General features: G+C 54.1%; 3 protein-coding genes across 3 annotated transcripts in view; 1 reads left to right on the forward strand and 2 right to left on the reverse strand.

Annotated features, from left to right (window-relative positions):
* The window catches only part of VOLCADRAFT_121419 (uncharacterized protein), a gene marked incomplete at both ends in the record, with an annotated part of 14,085 nt that extends 8,594 nt beyond the window's left edge, over positions 1-5,491 (reverse strand). The window contains 12 exons of the mRNA XM_002955393.1: positions 114-361; positions 663-858; positions 919-963; positions 1,344-1,463; positions 1,653-1,901; positions 2,179-2,401; positions 2,842-3,051; positions 3,691-3,773; positions 4,200-4,301; positions 4,717-4,803; positions 5,081-5,194; positions 5,333-5,491. Coding sequence (XP_002955439.1) covers positions 114-361; positions 663-858; positions 919-963; positions 1,344-1,463; positions 1,653-1,901; positions 2,179-2,401; positions 2,842-3,051; positions 3,691-3,773; positions 4,200-4,301; positions 4,717-4,803; positions 5,081-5,194; positions 5,333-5,491 — 1,836 coding nt within the window. The remainder of the gene's footprint in view (positions 1-113; positions 362-662; positions 859-918; positions 964-1,343; positions 1,464-1,652; positions 1,902-2,178; positions 2,402-2,841; positions 3,052-3,690; positions 3,774-4,199; positions 4,302-4,716; positions 4,804-5,080; positions 5,195-5,332) is intronic.
* Positions 5,492-6,360: 869 nt separating this feature from the next.
* On the forward strand, positions 6,361-10,326 carry VOLCADRAFT_106781 (uncharacterized protein). Its single transcript, XM_002955333.1, has 8 exons — positions 6,361-6,723; positions 6,850-7,024; positions 7,093-7,205; positions 7,292-7,359; positions 7,521-7,625; positions 7,818-7,912; positions 8,229-8,524; positions 8,837-10,326. The coding sequence occupies exons 1-8, from the start codon at positions 6,570-6,572 to the stop codon at positions 9,496-9,498; spliced, it is 1,668 nt and encodes a 555-aa protein (XP_002955379.1). The 5' UTR covers positions 6,361-6,569; the 3' UTR covers positions 9,499-10,326.
* Positions 10,327-11,836: 1,510 nt separating this feature from the next.
* On the reverse strand, positions 11,837-15,819 carry VOLCADRAFT_106782 (uncharacterized protein). Its single transcript, XM_002955394.1, has 10 exons — positions 15,699-15,819; positions 15,369-15,628; positions 15,076-15,247; positions 14,560-14,663; positions 14,065-14,235; positions 13,816-13,920; positions 13,298-13,413; positions 12,971-13,057; positions 12,641-12,713; positions 11,837-12,387 (listed from the first exon to the last, which is right to left on the reverse strand). Exons 2-10 carry the CDS (start codon positions 15,588-15,590, stop codon positions 12,277-12,279), a joined length of 1,161 nt encoding a protein of 386 aa, XP_002955440.1. The 5' UTR covers positions 15,591-15,628; positions 15,699-15,819; the 3' UTR covers positions 11,837-12,276.

Genomic DNA, 15,819 nt, shown 5'->3' on the forward strand with positions numbered 1-15,819 from the left:
CACGTATGCCTTCATTAGTGGGGAGAGTCCAGTGCCGCCTGTCGACTGCCTGGCTGTTTTCCCTGCGAGGTGGGGAGCCAGCCCACTCACCCGCCCGCCACCCTGCCACTCACCCACACCGCAGCGCCCAGCTGCTTCCCCAGGGTCGCAGACACCATGCCCGGCGCCGTCCGCCCCGTGGTCCCGCTGCCGGCCGCGCCGACACTGCCGTGCGTGTGGTGCAGCAGCTGGTGCGGACTGGGCGGCGCTGCCAGCTGCGCCATGATGTGCGGCCGCAGCTCCAGCTCCCTAACAGCCTCCATACAGAGCCGAGCGGGTATCCAACCCACGCTTCGAACCAGTCCAGGCAGCGACAGCGCGCCTGCGGCCGAAACAAGTGAATGAGCACCCACACAGTAAGAAATATACATTCCTACATATACATTGCTACATATACGTTCCTAAGACATTCCTGTCGTCCGTCGTTTCCATGGCATCCGTAAAACAACGAAGGCCAGAATCAACAAACAGTAACGTTTCAAGCGATCAAAGTGACGGGGCCCAAGGGCTCGCGGGTTGGGTCGGGGCCGGGAGGAATACGCTACTGGGGGATATACCGCCAGCAAGTCAGGGCTACGGTAGGAGAAAGCGATGGCTAGGGGGTCCCCCTGGTCATAACTCACCCTGATGCAACGCCTCACAGGCGCTTCTCCATGCCACTAGCAGCCCCGCCGCTGCGTCCTTCCTCACCCCAATCTTGAGGTCACGGAGCCGCATTCCCACATTTTGCAGTACAGTGTCCAGGTCGTTATCGTACAGCACTGGTGGCGTAGCCGCCGCCGCGGCCAACTGCCCCCCAGAGCCCCAGCCGGGCGGCGCCTGTCCAGCGATGGCGGCGGCCGCAAGGCTGCATAAGCCCCGGCAAGCCGCTGCCCGCACCTTGTCATCAAAGTCATGCAGCCTGTCACGCGCGGCGGTCAGAACCTGTGCGTTCGGATGCGGGGGAGTCCAGTGCAATCTCAATCTCCATTCCATTGAATTAATCTATTTCATTTGGCGCTGCAGCGCTCAACGGAGGAGTGGGGGCAACAAGCGAGGAACTGAGACGTGCTATGAACCCCAAGGGCAAAAAGGAGCATTCGTGGCGGGGACCCGCATCGCACGTAGGCGCTCGGTACAGGCCGATGCGCCGTGCACACGGACAGGAAGGCTCGATGCGGACCGATTTGCCACGCGTACAGACACGCCGACACGCGCCGCCGGAATCCGTCCAAGCGTGTGGATTTACCAGGATGGGCGCCCGGCGTCAGCCCACATGGGCCGCTCGACGTTCCCTTCACGCACAAACAATCAAGCAATCGCACCTGACGCTCCAGCGCACCATCGGGCTGTGCCGCCGCCGCCACAGCTGCCATCTGACCCGTGCGTAACAGCATCTGCTGCCGCAGCGACGACGACTGGTCAGCGAAGCGCGACAGCAGCTCCTGTGTACGGGAACGATCATGTCGACCCACGACAGCAGAATGAGTAAAGAGAAAGGATGGGGTAACGCGAGGCGGGTGAGCTCCTAATGCGTAAAAGCCAGAGGACAAGGAGGACTTCATCTTTACGATTAGTTAATGTGAACCGACGCAAACCGACTCCGCAAATCTGACCCCGTTACGGGCTTTTACCTGGAAGAGATCGGGGTACTGCGTCGCCAGCGATGCCACTGCCGCACCCGTCCCCGGTGCACCGGAGGCCAGGCCCATGGACGATGTCTGCTGCTGGAGTGCCGCCACCGCCGCCGCCGGTGGCGGAGCCGCCATGAGGCGCATGACCAGCTCCGCCGCAGCGGCGCGGTGGCTGTCTTCCTCATGCCGCAGCTGCGCCTTGAGCTCGGGGACCACGGGAAGCAGCAGTAGCGGAGCCGAGGTGCGAAGCTGTACATGAAGTATTGGGTGGTGGGGGTGTTCAGCGAGAAGCTGGCAGCCAACATTCATAAAGTCCATGAAGCAGTGTGAGCAAGGATGTGATTGTCCCTATTAAATTGGATAGCTGGCAATCCGTGTTCTGTGTGCAGATAGACCAGCAACCAAACAGCGACGGAGTGTGCGTGTCCAGGGAGGATTGAGGGACCTGAAACTGACCCACAGATCGCCTGCACATAAAACACAAGCCAGCGAATCAGCTCCTCATTGACACAACGATGCTCCTTACCCCATTGAGGAGCGTGAACGTATCGCACGGCGCGCCTTCGGCAACCACCCTGCTGGCTGCAGCCGCAACCTTCTTCCCGCCCCGGGCCCCACCACCGGCCGCAGCGCCCCCAGCTGCGGCGTTGGCATCGTCCTGCAGGCTTTTGCGCACGATGAACAGCACCTGCCGCTGTAGTGCGCCCCGCAGGGCACTGTCCCGGGAGGTTAGGAGCTGCGTCGCCAACCTGCATGTAGAGGGTGAGCAGTGGATGGCATGACGCGTGTCAGTGCGTGGCCCCTCGACCCCACGCACCACAACCCCTGCTGGGGCCCCACCGCGTGCGTCACGTCAGCATAGGTCATGATGGTAGTAGATTCGGTACATGAGTTTGGCCATATAGATTGCGATGTTACTTTTTTGAACATGATAAAGAAGCATTAGCGACCCCTTTAGTGACCCCTCTACTCCTCACGGTGCCCATCCCTGTCAAAGCACTCTGCGCAAAGCCGCCATTCGAATGCTCACCCTCCTCTGGCGCCCTGATTTTGGACCCCCATGTCGAAAGTTGTTGTCAATAATTGCATTTCCCATGTCTTTCAGCATAAGGTGTGGATAGACGCAAAACCAGCCTTTAGAGAAACATATAAGCGACGTGCGCTGCCCTCATCGCGAGCCGCCGCTTACCGCTGCACAGCAACCGTGTATTGCGCCTCCGCCGCTGGCGGCGTGGCCTTGCCGCGGGTGCCCCCAGCTGCTGGGCCGCCCGCAACGGCTGGGCACGCCAGCGCCGCCAGCACCAGGTCACACAGCTCCTGGGGGGGCTGACCCAGCTCCTCCAAGATGCCACTCAAGACCGCCAACAGGGGGCCCTCCAGGGCCTGCAGGTTTTCCGGCCTGATGTGACCCACATCCACAGTGAGCCGCATTGGCCACGTGTAATACATTGCGGGAAGTGGGGTGCATTGCGAATTCGGAAAAGGCAACAAGGCAATGGGCCGCAGTGCCCCGAGGAACTCAACGGGGACAAGAAAGGGCTGCCTTTTTAAACCCAGATTCCAAGAACCAATGAGATCTTGAGGCGGCGGCCAAGTTGGATCCAACGACAGCTGCGAGCGACAATCAAAGAAGCTGGCGCAGGGTCGCCGTGAAGCTGTAACCTCCTCACTAGCTCCCGGCTCATGCTCCCCTACCCGGCTTTCGAACCCCTCCTCCTCCCGGCTCACACGCTTTGTGACCAGGAAAAAGCTGCGATGCCACTTACCCTAAGCCCCCCTTGTAAGAGCACGGCAACTGCTGCCCTATCAGCTACATGTACATTGCCTTGGTACGTATTGCTCCTGGAGGGAATTTCGTGTCCGCGTCCTTCGGCTCACGTTCAGCTCGCCAGTCCGCTGCTTTCCCTCTTCCGCATGCGGGCCTGGCTGTTTCCCCGCCCTCTTAACACCGGGCCTGGTTCGTCTTCACCCCCTTAACACTGGGCCTGGTTGCTCATTTGCAAAGCTCACCCCCAACCGCATGCGTTGGAGGACTCACCGTGCTGCTTGCAGTAGAGTTCGAAATGTCCTGGGCACCAGCTCTGCGTCCTCCAGGTCCAGCATGAGGATGAAGAACTTGACCTGGCGGACAGAAAGGAGGTCAGCGGCTTGGGTGGGGCGAGGAGTGCTACATGTCTACGGACCAAAGCGTGCAGCATCCAGCGGAAAGCTTTGCATCAAGCGCTACTCATCACAGGCATGGCATTCTTTCGGCAATTTACTCTGGGAAGCCTTAAGCACACCTTCACGTTAGATTGGACGTGGTGGGGAATAAATGATGGAGTCGTTACGGTGAAGGTCACATACGGAATGAATTGACACGATGTACTGTTTGGTTGACGGAACTACTTGGTTCACAGCTCCTCGCACGCCGTCCTGGCTAAAATTAAGAAACAGAGAATCTGACCCGTACATGAGCCGAACACGGGATGTTTATAGGCTATAGGGGTGTAGGGCATCTCCCAGCGCTCGGGACGAAAGGGAAACGGACGGTGCACAAGCACTCACATCAGCAAAGATCTTGAGCGTCGCGTGGCAGAGCTCGAACGCCTCCGGTTCGCCCGTATCCGCCAGTTGGGTCCAGCAGGTAAGCAGCAGCTCAAACACCTCCTGGGGTGATGCCGTGTTGGCGAGCGCGGTGGCATGCACGCACAAAGCCTCATGACGTGCGAGGGTTGTAAAGGCGACATGCTTCACAGCCCCCGGAGGTTGGGATAATGGAGTGTGTGTGGCGCAGCATAGGGCGTGATAAGAAATAGCCACGGCATTGCCCCCTTCGGAAAGCATACGGGCGACAGAAGTTTGGAGCACCAGCTACTGAGCAACAGCTGTTTCGAGCTTTCGAGAGTTCCATTTATAAGTCACATGGATTATCCTAACGCATGTACGAACGTGAACCCCTCAAGTGTGCATGTATGCACGACGTTAGAAGCAGCAGCAACAGCAGCAGCAGCAGCAGCAACAGCAGCAACAGCAGCAGCAGCAACAGCAGCAGAGGAGGGCCAGCCCCGTCACCGCAGCTGACCTTGAGGCCCTCGTCATCGTATGGAATGTCGGGCGCGTACAGACGCATCACATGCATGATGCACAGCGCACAATACAGCCGTATTTTCTGCGAGCGCAACGTAAAGGTGGCGGGGATGCCTCGAGTGATTCGCGGGACACAGGGTTTGTACGGATGTGCCTGTGGTGCCAACATGACCGCCGCGATGGAGTAATGGCCGCATGTGAACCTCCATCAAAGAGAGGCGACTTGCACAGTACATGAGAGGTAGGCCCCATAACCCCCCGAAAACACGGCGTAGAGCTGCTTTCCCACCCCAGAAGGCAATGAGTGCGCGTGGATACCTGGGCGTCCTGCGGGCCGCCCTGTCGCCCCTCCGGCGTACCTTGTTTGCGCTCTCAGCTGTTGCATATTGTAAAAGCAGCTGCGGCAGGCTTCCTTTCGCACCGCCCATAGCCTCCACATCCTGAGGGGCTGCCTCCAGTGCGGCCGCCAGTTGCTGTGGCGACGGGATGAAAAATACGTTGTTCAGGTACGTGTCGCAAGAAATACCGTTCATACACCAGGATTGGTTGGCATGGAGCGTTAAAAGCGGCAGATATTGCAGAGGAAGTTTGTCCAGCCGCCGTTAGCTGACCTTAAGCAGCTTGAATAGTGTTTCCTTTCCCTTCCCAGGTGACTTGAGCTTTCCAGCGAGCACTTCCACATCTGGCAGCCTATCCGCATCATCGAACTCATAACCATTATTGTCAGCGACTGGCTGTTTCCTCGCGGGCGGCGATTTCTTGGGCGACATCTACGCAACGTTCGTTTGGCCCTGAATTCTGACCGCAAGCTAGTTCACGCCTTTGCTAAGCAATTAATCCACATCTGCACTGAGACGGAGTTCGACTGCTCCGTCATGCAGTATGTCGGATCCTTGAGAGTTGCACCATTGCCAAGCTGTCGCTCGCAGCTTAAGAACATACATGACCTCTATTTGCTTTATGCTACCCACATGGAAACACCGTTCAGATTTATGGAAGCACAGTTGTTAATGCACGCTTCGCTATTCCCGCTTTCCTTCGTGTGCTGTCGTCCAAAGGCCTGTGTGTCCATCACAGGTTCCAGCTCCATGCCGCATCGGATCAACCCCCTGTCCCACTGCACATCCTGTCCTCTCCTCCTTCTGTGATGTAACTAGCTGAAACCCCAGAACCCGAAGAATAGGTCCTGGACCAGCATTTGTATGACCCGTTGCATCAGGATAAAATGCACGCCATACGCAGATCGTGCAATTAGGCGTTTTCATAATGGCATCAATTAGGTGCCATAGGCGTGATGCGCTGGCTAAAAGCTACCTATTCCATTCCAGCGACTTTTAGCCTTAAGTGTCAACTTGCAGCCGCCGACAGTTCCACGAGCAAGAAATCTGAAGCGTTTGTATCTTTGGGATGAATTCTTAACCAATATTGCAGAATCGAAAAAGTCCATAACTGTTGTAAAAGAAGGCACGGTAACGTGCTGCCTTTTGGGTACCAGCATACTGAAGATAATATGAATTTGGGCAAGCAATCATATGGAACATAGAAAGTCAACCCAGTGAAAAGTACTACATCGTACTACAAATGTTGTGATTCTTCATCTGAGCAATTAATTTCCCGACTTCAAAAACTTTACGTAGTGTTGTGTAGTCACATTTTGTAGTTTGGCAGCACGGCTGTAGGCATTCGTTGACTTACCCGTGTGTTGGGCTTTTTAACTTGGACATAAGGTTTAAGCTCGGTTGTGATCACTTCTTAGGGTTTTATTTTAGAATACGTTGACTGTACAGCTGCTGGATCACCATGTTTTATCCACAGCCGTGAGCGATCGTCCTGAACAGTAGCAGGACCATGGCAAGCAGCACACGCGTTGTCGTTGTGGCCGTGGCGTTCACGGTCGTGGCAACGTTTTACTCTTTAAGCGAGCTCCATCGTATGAGCGCGCTTCATACAGACACGCACACCTTTGCTACGCACACGGGCGACAACCGCGTCCTTCTAGGAGGCAAGATTTCAAATCTTTTGTTTGCGCCTGTGTAATGTTTATGAATCCCAGCTGTGAGCACAGCTGGGAACTGGAAGGCGCGGTCGTTCTGACTTTGCAAGGCGGCCATACGGCATGTTTGTGCAGGTTCAACACACACGACAACCTCGGTTGGCGTCCCCACCACTTCCGCAGCTTCTCCCGTAGCTTCTCCCGTAGCTTCTGTTTCTCCGACCAGTGGAGGAAGCGCATCTACCTCAACTGCTTCTCCGAGGGGGGAAAGCACGTCACAGCACAAGTGCTTCACTTACGAGCATACAGAGTGCGTTCGGTGTTCTATGGTGTGAGCTGCTCGTATGCAGCACAGACTGAAGTCTTTTCTCTTGGCAGGCTATGGGGTGATGTCGTTGCATGGGGGACAACCAATAAGAAGAACTCTGCGGGCGAATGCTGCCAGGCTTGTCTCAACCACCGGCCTCAAGGCGATGAGCCCGATTGCAACGGTATGTCTAGGCAGGCGGCATGTAACCGCGGTGTTGCAGCATCTGTTATTTGCACATACTGACGTTAAGACTTACATCCTGTGCAGTATGGGTCTACTGCGGGAATCAACAGCTTTGCGGCGCGCAGTATCAGCAGTGCTGGCTCAAGCACCTGGTAAGATTGTTCATGTCCGATGCTCAGATCAGCAACCATCGCAATGTAGGCCGGAACCCAGTTACAGCTCCTTCGCTTGGAGGTGAATTCCTTTTGGCATGAAAACCAGGGTTTATCTTGACGATGTATTCGTCTGCCGTTCCCCACGATTGACATTGCAGGCCCATCCGGAGGCTAGCAAACCTGCCAAGCAAGGGCCAAATGTGTACTGGACTTCAGGCACGGTTGACGTGGATATCAATTCAGACCCTGGCGCTGAGCTCGAGGTAATGTACTTTTCGTACGGTTGTGGCGACGGAACTGTAAATATAAGTTCTGTCACACTGCTGTGGGTTTTAAAAATACTAGTGCTTGATTCGTTCTTATGAATGCTTGCCTACTGGGTTGCACACTGCACGCGTTTTAAACATGTCCTGTGCGATTTCGTTGTCACCCTTCCAATAAATATGGGATTGCAGAAGGCTCAGGTTACTGGATCTCCACGCCTGTTCCATACCATTACGTCAGCTCAAGGCTCGGCGGTGCACTGGCAAGTCCGCATCCACTACTACTGGTACGTGCATCGGAGGTCTAAGGGGAGCATGCTTAAGGGGCTTGGGGTTAAAGCGCTTTAGTTTAATCTACCCAACGAACCCATGTGCTTGGGAGCGAATGCAAACTGTCTCGCCTTCCTGGCCGACACAATCATTTTGCGATGTCGTGCATAAGCACTAGCCAAATGCCTATGTAACCAGCCTGTCTACGCATATCTGTATTGGCACTTGAAGCGGGCTGCAGCACGATACCCATTCTCAGTGAATAGTTGTTCCTCTTGCCAGGTCGACCACTATACCACAATACCACCTGCACTTGTCCCTGCTTTATGCCAGGTGGAAGAAGCGGAAGGCTGAGTGTGAGAAGGCGGGGAAATGTGAGATGGGCGGCTTCACACGTCTGCTCCACAGCGGCGCTGCTGACGACCTTATGGATGAGCTGCCGACAGTCGTGGTGGACCCGCTGCCACAGAGCATGGTGGAGCACTCGTGGTATGTCGTGCTCAACAGGCCGTATGCGTTCGTGCAGTGGACGCAGAAGGTAAAGATTCCGGAGAAGTACGTGCTGATGAGCGAACCGGATCACATTTTTCTGCGCCCAATGCCTAACTTCATGCGGGGTGACGCGCCAGGTGAGTCGCTTGGCCTTGACGGATTGCATCGACATTAGGGAACCAGTGGGGCCCTTATACGAGTTCAGGAACTCCGTGAATAGCCACAACAAATGATTTTCATTGAGTTTTGTTACTACAGGTTACTTATAGCGTGTTATTGGACAAATGGGAAACACGATTAATAAAAATTGGCACGTCGCGATTGGAAGATCACCCTGTTAGCTCCCCTAGTCAATTATCCTGATTTACGATGCTACAAATACATACATGAATATCGAAATGCATTACATGCTTTTCGCTCCTGATTTCCTGGTGGTTGCTGTCGTGCAGCGGCTTTCCCGTTCTTCTACATCGAGCCCGCCAAGTCTGAGAATGCGCATATCACACGCAAGTTTGCTGGGAATATCAGCCAGAAGCAGCTGGAGGAGATCGCACCTATTGGCAACAGCCCCACATTCATGACCTTCGACGACATGAAGCGTGTGATGCCCACCTGGATGAATGTCTCCATTGCTGTGTTCAAGGACCAGGAGGCCAACTCGGTATGGGGCTGGGTACAGGAGATGTACGGCTTCACAATCGCCTTGTGGCTCAACGGTGTTAAGCACGTCGACCTGTTCTTGCACATGATGGCACAGCCGCCATGGGACCAGGAGATGCAGATGGGCAACGGCAAGCCCTTCTATATCCTTCATTACACGTACGGCATGGACTACAAGCTGACGGGCGAGTTTACCCCTGGCAAGTTTGGCGAATGGCGGTTCGATAAGCGCACTTACAGCAGCCGCCCACCACCACGCCACCTGGGCGACCCGCCCAAGAATATGAAGAACGATCTTGTACGCACGCTCATCAACTCAATCAACGAAGGTTCGGCAGCTCTGCCTTGTTGGGATATCTATGCGGAGACGGGCAAGGCGTCTTACGATTGTGAAGAGATGAAGACTTTGCCGGATCCACGCTTCAAGAAAGATGGCAAAGCAGTCGCTTGAGACCGTTGGTATGTTTTAGCGGGCTGACATGATGGCGATCATTTATCACATCCTTGAGTTCGTGATCTAGGGTTACGGCGCGTGGGTGACTTGGGGGGCTTGCCTGTAGCATTAGCAATAGCTTGCTGACAAGAAGTGAACAGGGCAATGGTAAGAAGGAAATTTGGCGATCACCATGCACACGGGATTATCGAGTTTTATCGCTGGGCTTAACATATAACTGGACCACGTAAATGGTGAAGTTTTTGACCGTAAGTGTACAGTTTCTTTTAGTACATGCTGGCCTGCCCTGCCTGACTTCGCGCGTTTGTATGTAATGTATTGCGCCAATACGTCCACGGCTTTCCACATCTCGTCGACAGTTAAGTGTGCGGAAACAGTGAACGATCTCGATATTTCGCCGCGGTTTATCCAGAGGTCTGCAAAGTGGTCCTAATCCTCTAATCCAGGGGGTGGGTACCGGTCAGCAATCCTCTAATCTCAACAGGGTTGGACCACTTCTAATTCCTAATCCAGAATGGTGGTCTTATCCATATCCTAGGGGCGGGATTGTAAATCCTAATCCTGGGGCCGGGTCCCAGTCCTAATCCTGGGGCCGGACCGCACTCCTAATAGTGAGGCTGGGGTCCCAATCGTAATCCTGTTGGTAATGTCGTAATCCTTATCGTGGAGCTGTATTGCAATCGTAATCGTGTGACTGGTTTGGTAACCTTAATTTTGGCGGGGGGTCCCCGAATGGTGCCGTGACATACAGGCGCGAGGCGATGGCTATGCAAGTGCGTATACAAAAAAGCAGGTACATGATGAAATGATGTAAAAGAGGAAACCAAAAAAGCTGCACACCCTGACCGTTTCTGCAGTACCGTGCCATATGACACGGCAGGAAGAGTCTAAGCAGGATACCGCGCTTAAACACCTTGTTTCAAGCTTTTGCAAATGCGACTGTGGGGCGGTCGAAGATGAAATGCACGTTTTTACGGCTGAGAGAGGTGATCCAATGGTTCACCATCCACACTTGCAGCGACGCAGAGACCTTCAATGCCATAAATACCAGGGGCTTTTACAGCTATGAAGTAAAACCCGATAAGCAGGGAATATCTCATGAAACGATGTCAACATATGATGCTAGGGTTTGGCACTACTGGTACCTCGCGACCATTGCCCCGGGGAGCTCCCGGGATAGATACCCGTTAGGGTCGAAAATCCTTCTGACGGTGGATGGTATTGCGCTTCTAGTTGATGGACGGTGGTGACCTGGGATAAAGTTAACCTGCGAGCCGACCAGGAATGGAGTTGGGCCGCTGTCGACCCGGCAGATTCCGTTGGATGCTGGTGGTGGGTGCGGAACCTGAGCGATCCACTGAGAAGTTGACTAGGGTGACTGGATGAGGGTGCCCCGAAATACCGGGGAAGGCAGGGTTTCGCGGGGTAGCTGCCACGGGCGAAGATATACCCCCCTGTTTCACACATCATATGATGTCGAGCCTGGCAAAGTTAACATATGCACATAGTCATACAGTTACCGAATTTTAAACTACTTATGTTGTGTAAGTACACATATTCATCGCCACGCGACTGCCTTTGGAAGCGTCCCTCAATGTCGTGCAGTTGGTTCCGGAGGAGACGCGGGGCCTGTACTAATCTTCATCAGAGGTCGGCAAACCCTGAATAACTGTCACGGGTACTGGTGCCAGGGTCGAATAACTGTACGGAAATGTTTTTGGTAAAAGCCGAGGAGAGGTCGTCAATTGACTGTTCGTTATGAGAACCTCTCAAAGCTAGCGTTTACCTCCTTGTAAATTGGAAGGTTTGGTAACCTAATGATGAAGTTTATGGCGCAAACCTGCCTTTTGGGGGGAATTTCTGCACCCTGCCGTACGGCTGCCGTACCAGCGATGAAGAATAGAGTTGAATTTCTGCAACGGGTACAACGTAAGGACCCGCTATACCAGCGGCGTTTGCCGACCCCTGATCTTCATCCAATACCGGAGTTCTAATTCTAATCTTGGATATGCGGTATTTATCCTAATCCTGTGGTGGGCTCCCAATCCTAATCCTGTGGGTGAGGGATCCTACACTCGGGTCCTCATCCTAAACCTGGCCTCAAATTTGTATCCTAATCCTGACCCTATTTCAGCATCCTAATTTCTGCCTGACACGCAATCCCTAATCTTTGCAGACCTCTGGTTCATCTATAGCAGACTCCACTGGATGCTGATGCTGAACCCGGGAAATGATGGATGTTGGTTGAAAGAAGATGCCGGTGGATTATCGGGGCTGATCGGGGTCACGGTTGCCAGGCCACGGTTGAAGGGCCCCTTCTCATGCAAAAGCATACTGTGATAGCAGACTCATGCGACATTAATTACATGTCACGTCTCTGCTAATTCAGATTAACACCCTTCCCTTCTCGAAACAAGATGGCACCCCCGAAGTTAGCCACGCTGCGTTGCCAATATGGACATGCGCAACGTGCATGTCAACGTCGTAAGCAATTGGCTTTTTCTGGCTTGTTTTTATTAGTTGCATACCTGTCGGCGCCATTCCAGATTGAAATCACTATGTATTGTGTTGGCGAGCGTGTTTCACTCTTTCCTGGTGGCCCTACCAAACAAGAGACTCAATCATGCCGACAAGAGCATGTACACATCATACATACATACATACACATTCATCCACGATTCCATACAATCAAAATAATCGCCGTTCAAGCAGCCACGGTGCCTATGACCGTCTGAAGGCACAAAATGATTTCACACCCAGGCAAACGCGTCCCTGTCAGTGATTCTCCTTGACCTTGGCCATAGCAATGCTGGCCAGTAAGTCCTCCAGCTTCTTCTGGTCCGCAGCAAACAATTCGATGCCTTGCTTAAGCTTCTCCACAGCCATCTGAACACATTCGAGAACATGCACACACGAAAGATATCGTACGACACTTCCTCAACCGCAATAGGTTACATACCGATCTGGGGTACTGTGGCACGCGCCAGGATCAGCGAGGACGCTGCTCGGCAACAGGGCAAGCGAAAAAACAACACTTGAAAGATTAACATGTTTATCTGTTGCAATCGTACCGGTTCCAATTCCCCTAGCCGGCCCTCCCTATGCTGACGCTTTTCTTATCTAAACCATGGCCACCCACCTGGTCGGACCCGTGCAGCTTGTTAAACATGTCTTCGTGCATGTTGGATAGCTTCATCACATCGGTGGAGGCCCTGCAGAAGGAATTTCCCAAGCAGGTACGGCCGCACAAAGGACAGCGCTGCAAATGTTCAAAACCACATTGCGTCAGCTGCGCCAGCAGCCACGTTGGAATGCTTAGCGCAATCAGTGTAAAGAGAGGTCCAGAAGCCTAAGCCATCGTGTCCTCCTCCTCAAGATGGCCCGTTGCATTACCTACTACCTGTGCTATTACCTATCTATAAGTGCGTGCTTTGCACAGGCTCCAAACCTCAGCCCTGAATTAACCCACCGGTCGGGACTCAGCTTGCGGTCCAGGGTAGCAGTGCTCTTCTCCAGCTCGTCCAACAGGTTCGGCGAAATGGTGATCTTGTCGCAGCTGCAATGAGCGGGCCGGCGCAGGCACACAAGGAGGAGATGGATTCGAGCCCGTTGCCCATGCAGGACAAAGCGAAATCGAATCAGGGATGCTGGCGGCCTATCGACGGCGGGGTGAAGGTTACGTTTACTCGGCTGCTATGCATATGCCAGCAACGCGGTGAAACCAGACGGGCCACGAGCGTGTGTCGTACTAATCAGATGCGTGGGATTTAGGCCCCACAGAGGAACACGCACTCACCCGGCGAGCTCGCGAATCTCGCCCACGTTGCGGAAGGAAGCAGCCATAACGATGGTCTTGTAATGATGGGCTTTGTAATAGTTGTAGATCCGCCGAACGGACAGGACGCCAGGGTCCTGCGTTCAACGGGCCCACCATCCGACACTTTGGCAACGCCATGAAATGCCGCCAAGCACACAGCGCAGGGACAGTACCAAAGACACATCAAGGCATGTGGCTGCTCCAGTGCACCAACTGCCAACCAACGCTCGTATGAAAAGAAGAACCAGCGGACGAGCCAGCCGACTTCGCGATAACCCCGGTCCAAACACGGGCTACCCTCCTATGGGCAATGGTGCCAGCAGCGCAGCCTTATTCCGCCCCAACCTATCTGCACCAGGTTGCGATAGGTTTTTTGCTTCCGCTTCTGAATATGGCTTACTTGTCACCGGCGGCCGTGGGATTCATCATCGATACCGGGGGTAGGACACGATACATGCACATGCAATCGAAAGCTTCGCGCATACACGCACTCATACCTCGCTGGGGGCGAAATCCCGGCCCTCCTTGGCCTTGTACCAATCCATGATGCGGCCCACGAACGGCGAGATGAGGGTTGCACCTGCATCCGCACAAGCCGCCGCCTACAAAGGAGATTGGGGGATGGTTTTTTTGCCAAGATCAGTGACAATACGCAACCGTATGCAAATCGATGGGAAACAACGAGAGACATCGAATGATCACGATAATAATTTGTCCACAATAAGAAAAGCCGTTGACACGCCCACCTGGGCAAATGAGAAGAGCAGCGTCATGTTACAGTTGATTCCTTGGCGCTCAAGGCGGCGACACGCCTCAATGCCCTCCCAGGTAGAGGCCAGTTTAATGTAAATACGTGAGGGATCAATGCCGTGAGCCGCATACAGCTCCATTAACCGCAGAGCCTTGTCAACCGTCGCCTGCGGAAAGGAGGCGTTCGGGTAAAAGGGCACTGCTTACAGGAGGTAAAAATGACGGGCAATTGTGTCTGGTGATTCCTGCAGCACCAGCATTTCATGGTTGCACGCCCATTCGGGTTGCAACAAGATTCGGTTGCCACGAGTCGCAACGAAGGATACCGTGCGCTGGGAGCCGCGGGTAAAAGGCGACTTAAGACGCATAACCCATCCCAGCCATCTCCCGCTTACTCCACAGTCGCACTTCACCAACAGACACGGCAGAACCCCCCGCTCCTCCTCCACCATGCAATACAACGCCCACAACCTTTGTATGGCGGGCCGTACCTGCATGGAGTACGACAAGTGAGCGTCCACTTCGGTGGACACCCGTCCGGGTACGACCTTAAGCAGCTCGCAACCCAAATCAACAGATAGCTGGTCGGCAACTCCTGTACAAAAAGACGCGTTTAGGAGGGCAAAGGCAAAGGCAAAGGCAAAGGCAACTCTTCATAAGCGCGTTGCTGCTGCGAGAGGAGGATGGTTCCTTTAGTACTGGTGTTCGTGAGGACCGAAGACAGGTTTCGCTCACCGCTACACGTAAGAGAGAGTTGGAAAATGCACAACTTGAGGGTAAAACCTAGCTGACACAGCGTCATGCAAAGCTCTTGAGCTCTTAAAGAGCTGCTGACATCGTAAAAGGATAAGGACAATTCTTCCCAGCTGCTCATGTACCGGAGCCGCATGTGCAACAGAGCTGTACCCGGGGTGGACGCACCACCCGCAGAGGAAGACGATGCCATGGATGCGCGGTCTAGAGCTCATGTTCCTCTGGATCTGTATCCAGCCGCACAGCTAGCGCACCTGAGTACGGCCGTACGACGCCGGGTTTGGCATGCTCAGGTGACCGCTTGTCCTGCGCCAGAGCCTTTTCTAGGTAGTGCCGGTTCTCCGGCATGGAAAGGGCCTTGTACACGAGGCTGGGATTGGTGGTACAGTCATGCGGGTGGTACTTCTTCACCAGCTCCAGCTCACCCTTTGGAAGGAAAGTTGGAAATAGGAAAGGGAATTAGTAACTGCTGCTTAGCATGAAACAGAAGACGACGGAGGAAGGGGACGCAACGGTTGCATGAATTGCCCAAGGACGAGACACCCACCGTATCAGCAACGACCACCGACATGCTTTTGAGAGCTTCGAGTTGATTGTGAAAAATCGGTTGGGAAGGCTTGGCAGAAGGGCCCGAAGGCGGGGCCTTCTCTTCGAGGTATGCGCATGCCGAAATGTTGCGTACGCAGAGAGGACGAGGAGCTGCGATGACAGGCGCATCTCCGCGCAGAAGCACCCGCCCTGTCGCTGGTTGGCTGCGGAGGAGAGCCATTTGCTGTTGTGCCGTAAGCGATGGAATTTACCTGTCGCCTGCACAAAAATCAATGGCGAAGATTTCCCACTCCGTGGTTAATTGCCCTCGGCAAACTTGTCTTCGTACTTATGTCTGCAGCAGGTGTCTGTTCGGGAGGGGATGCACTCGGAGAGCGTCCTTTCCGCTTTCGGAAGGTCCGAAACGGGAACCAATTGTCGTTGGGTTCAGAATCTCACGAATCGCCAAG

This window comes from Volvox carteri (genome assembly GCF_000143455.1).
Source record: "Volvox carteri f. nagariensis unplaced genomic scaffold VOLCAscaffold_51, whole genome shotgun sequence".
In the NCBI taxonomy this organism is placed as follows: domain Eukaryota; kingdom Viridiplantae; phylum Chlorophyta; class Chlorophyceae; order Chlamydomonadales; family Volvocaceae; genus Volvox; species Volvox carteri.

Excerpts from the sequence above, each read along its gene's own strand:
- VOLCADRAFT_106781 (XM_002955333.1), top strand. The coding sequence starts at position 6,570 with ATGGCAAGCAGCACACGCGTTGTCGTTGTGGCCGTGGCGTTCACGGTC. Across the intron at positions 7,025-7,092 it reads TTCACTTACGAGCATACAGA|GCTATGGGGTGATGTCGTTG; the intron begins GTGCGTTCGGTG and ends TTCTCTTGGCAG. Across the intron at positions 7,626-7,817 it reads ACCCTGGCGCTGAGCTCGAG|AAGGCTCAGGTTACTGGATC; the intron begins GTAATGTACTTT and ends ATGGGATTGCAG.
- VOLCADRAFT_106782 (XM_002955394.1), bottom strand. The coding sequence starts at position 15,590 with ATGGCTCTCCTCCGCAGCCAACCAGCGACAGGGCGGGTGCTTCTGCGC. Across the intron at positions 15,248-15,368 it reads CGGTGGTCGTTGCTGATACG|GGTGAGCTGGAGCTGGTGAA; the intron begins GTGGGTGTCTCG and ends TTCCTTCCAAAG. Across the intron at positions 13,058-13,297 it reads GAGATTCGCGAGCTCGCCGG|CTGCGACAAGATCACCATTT; the intron begins GTGAGTGCGTGT and ends CGCTCATTGCAG.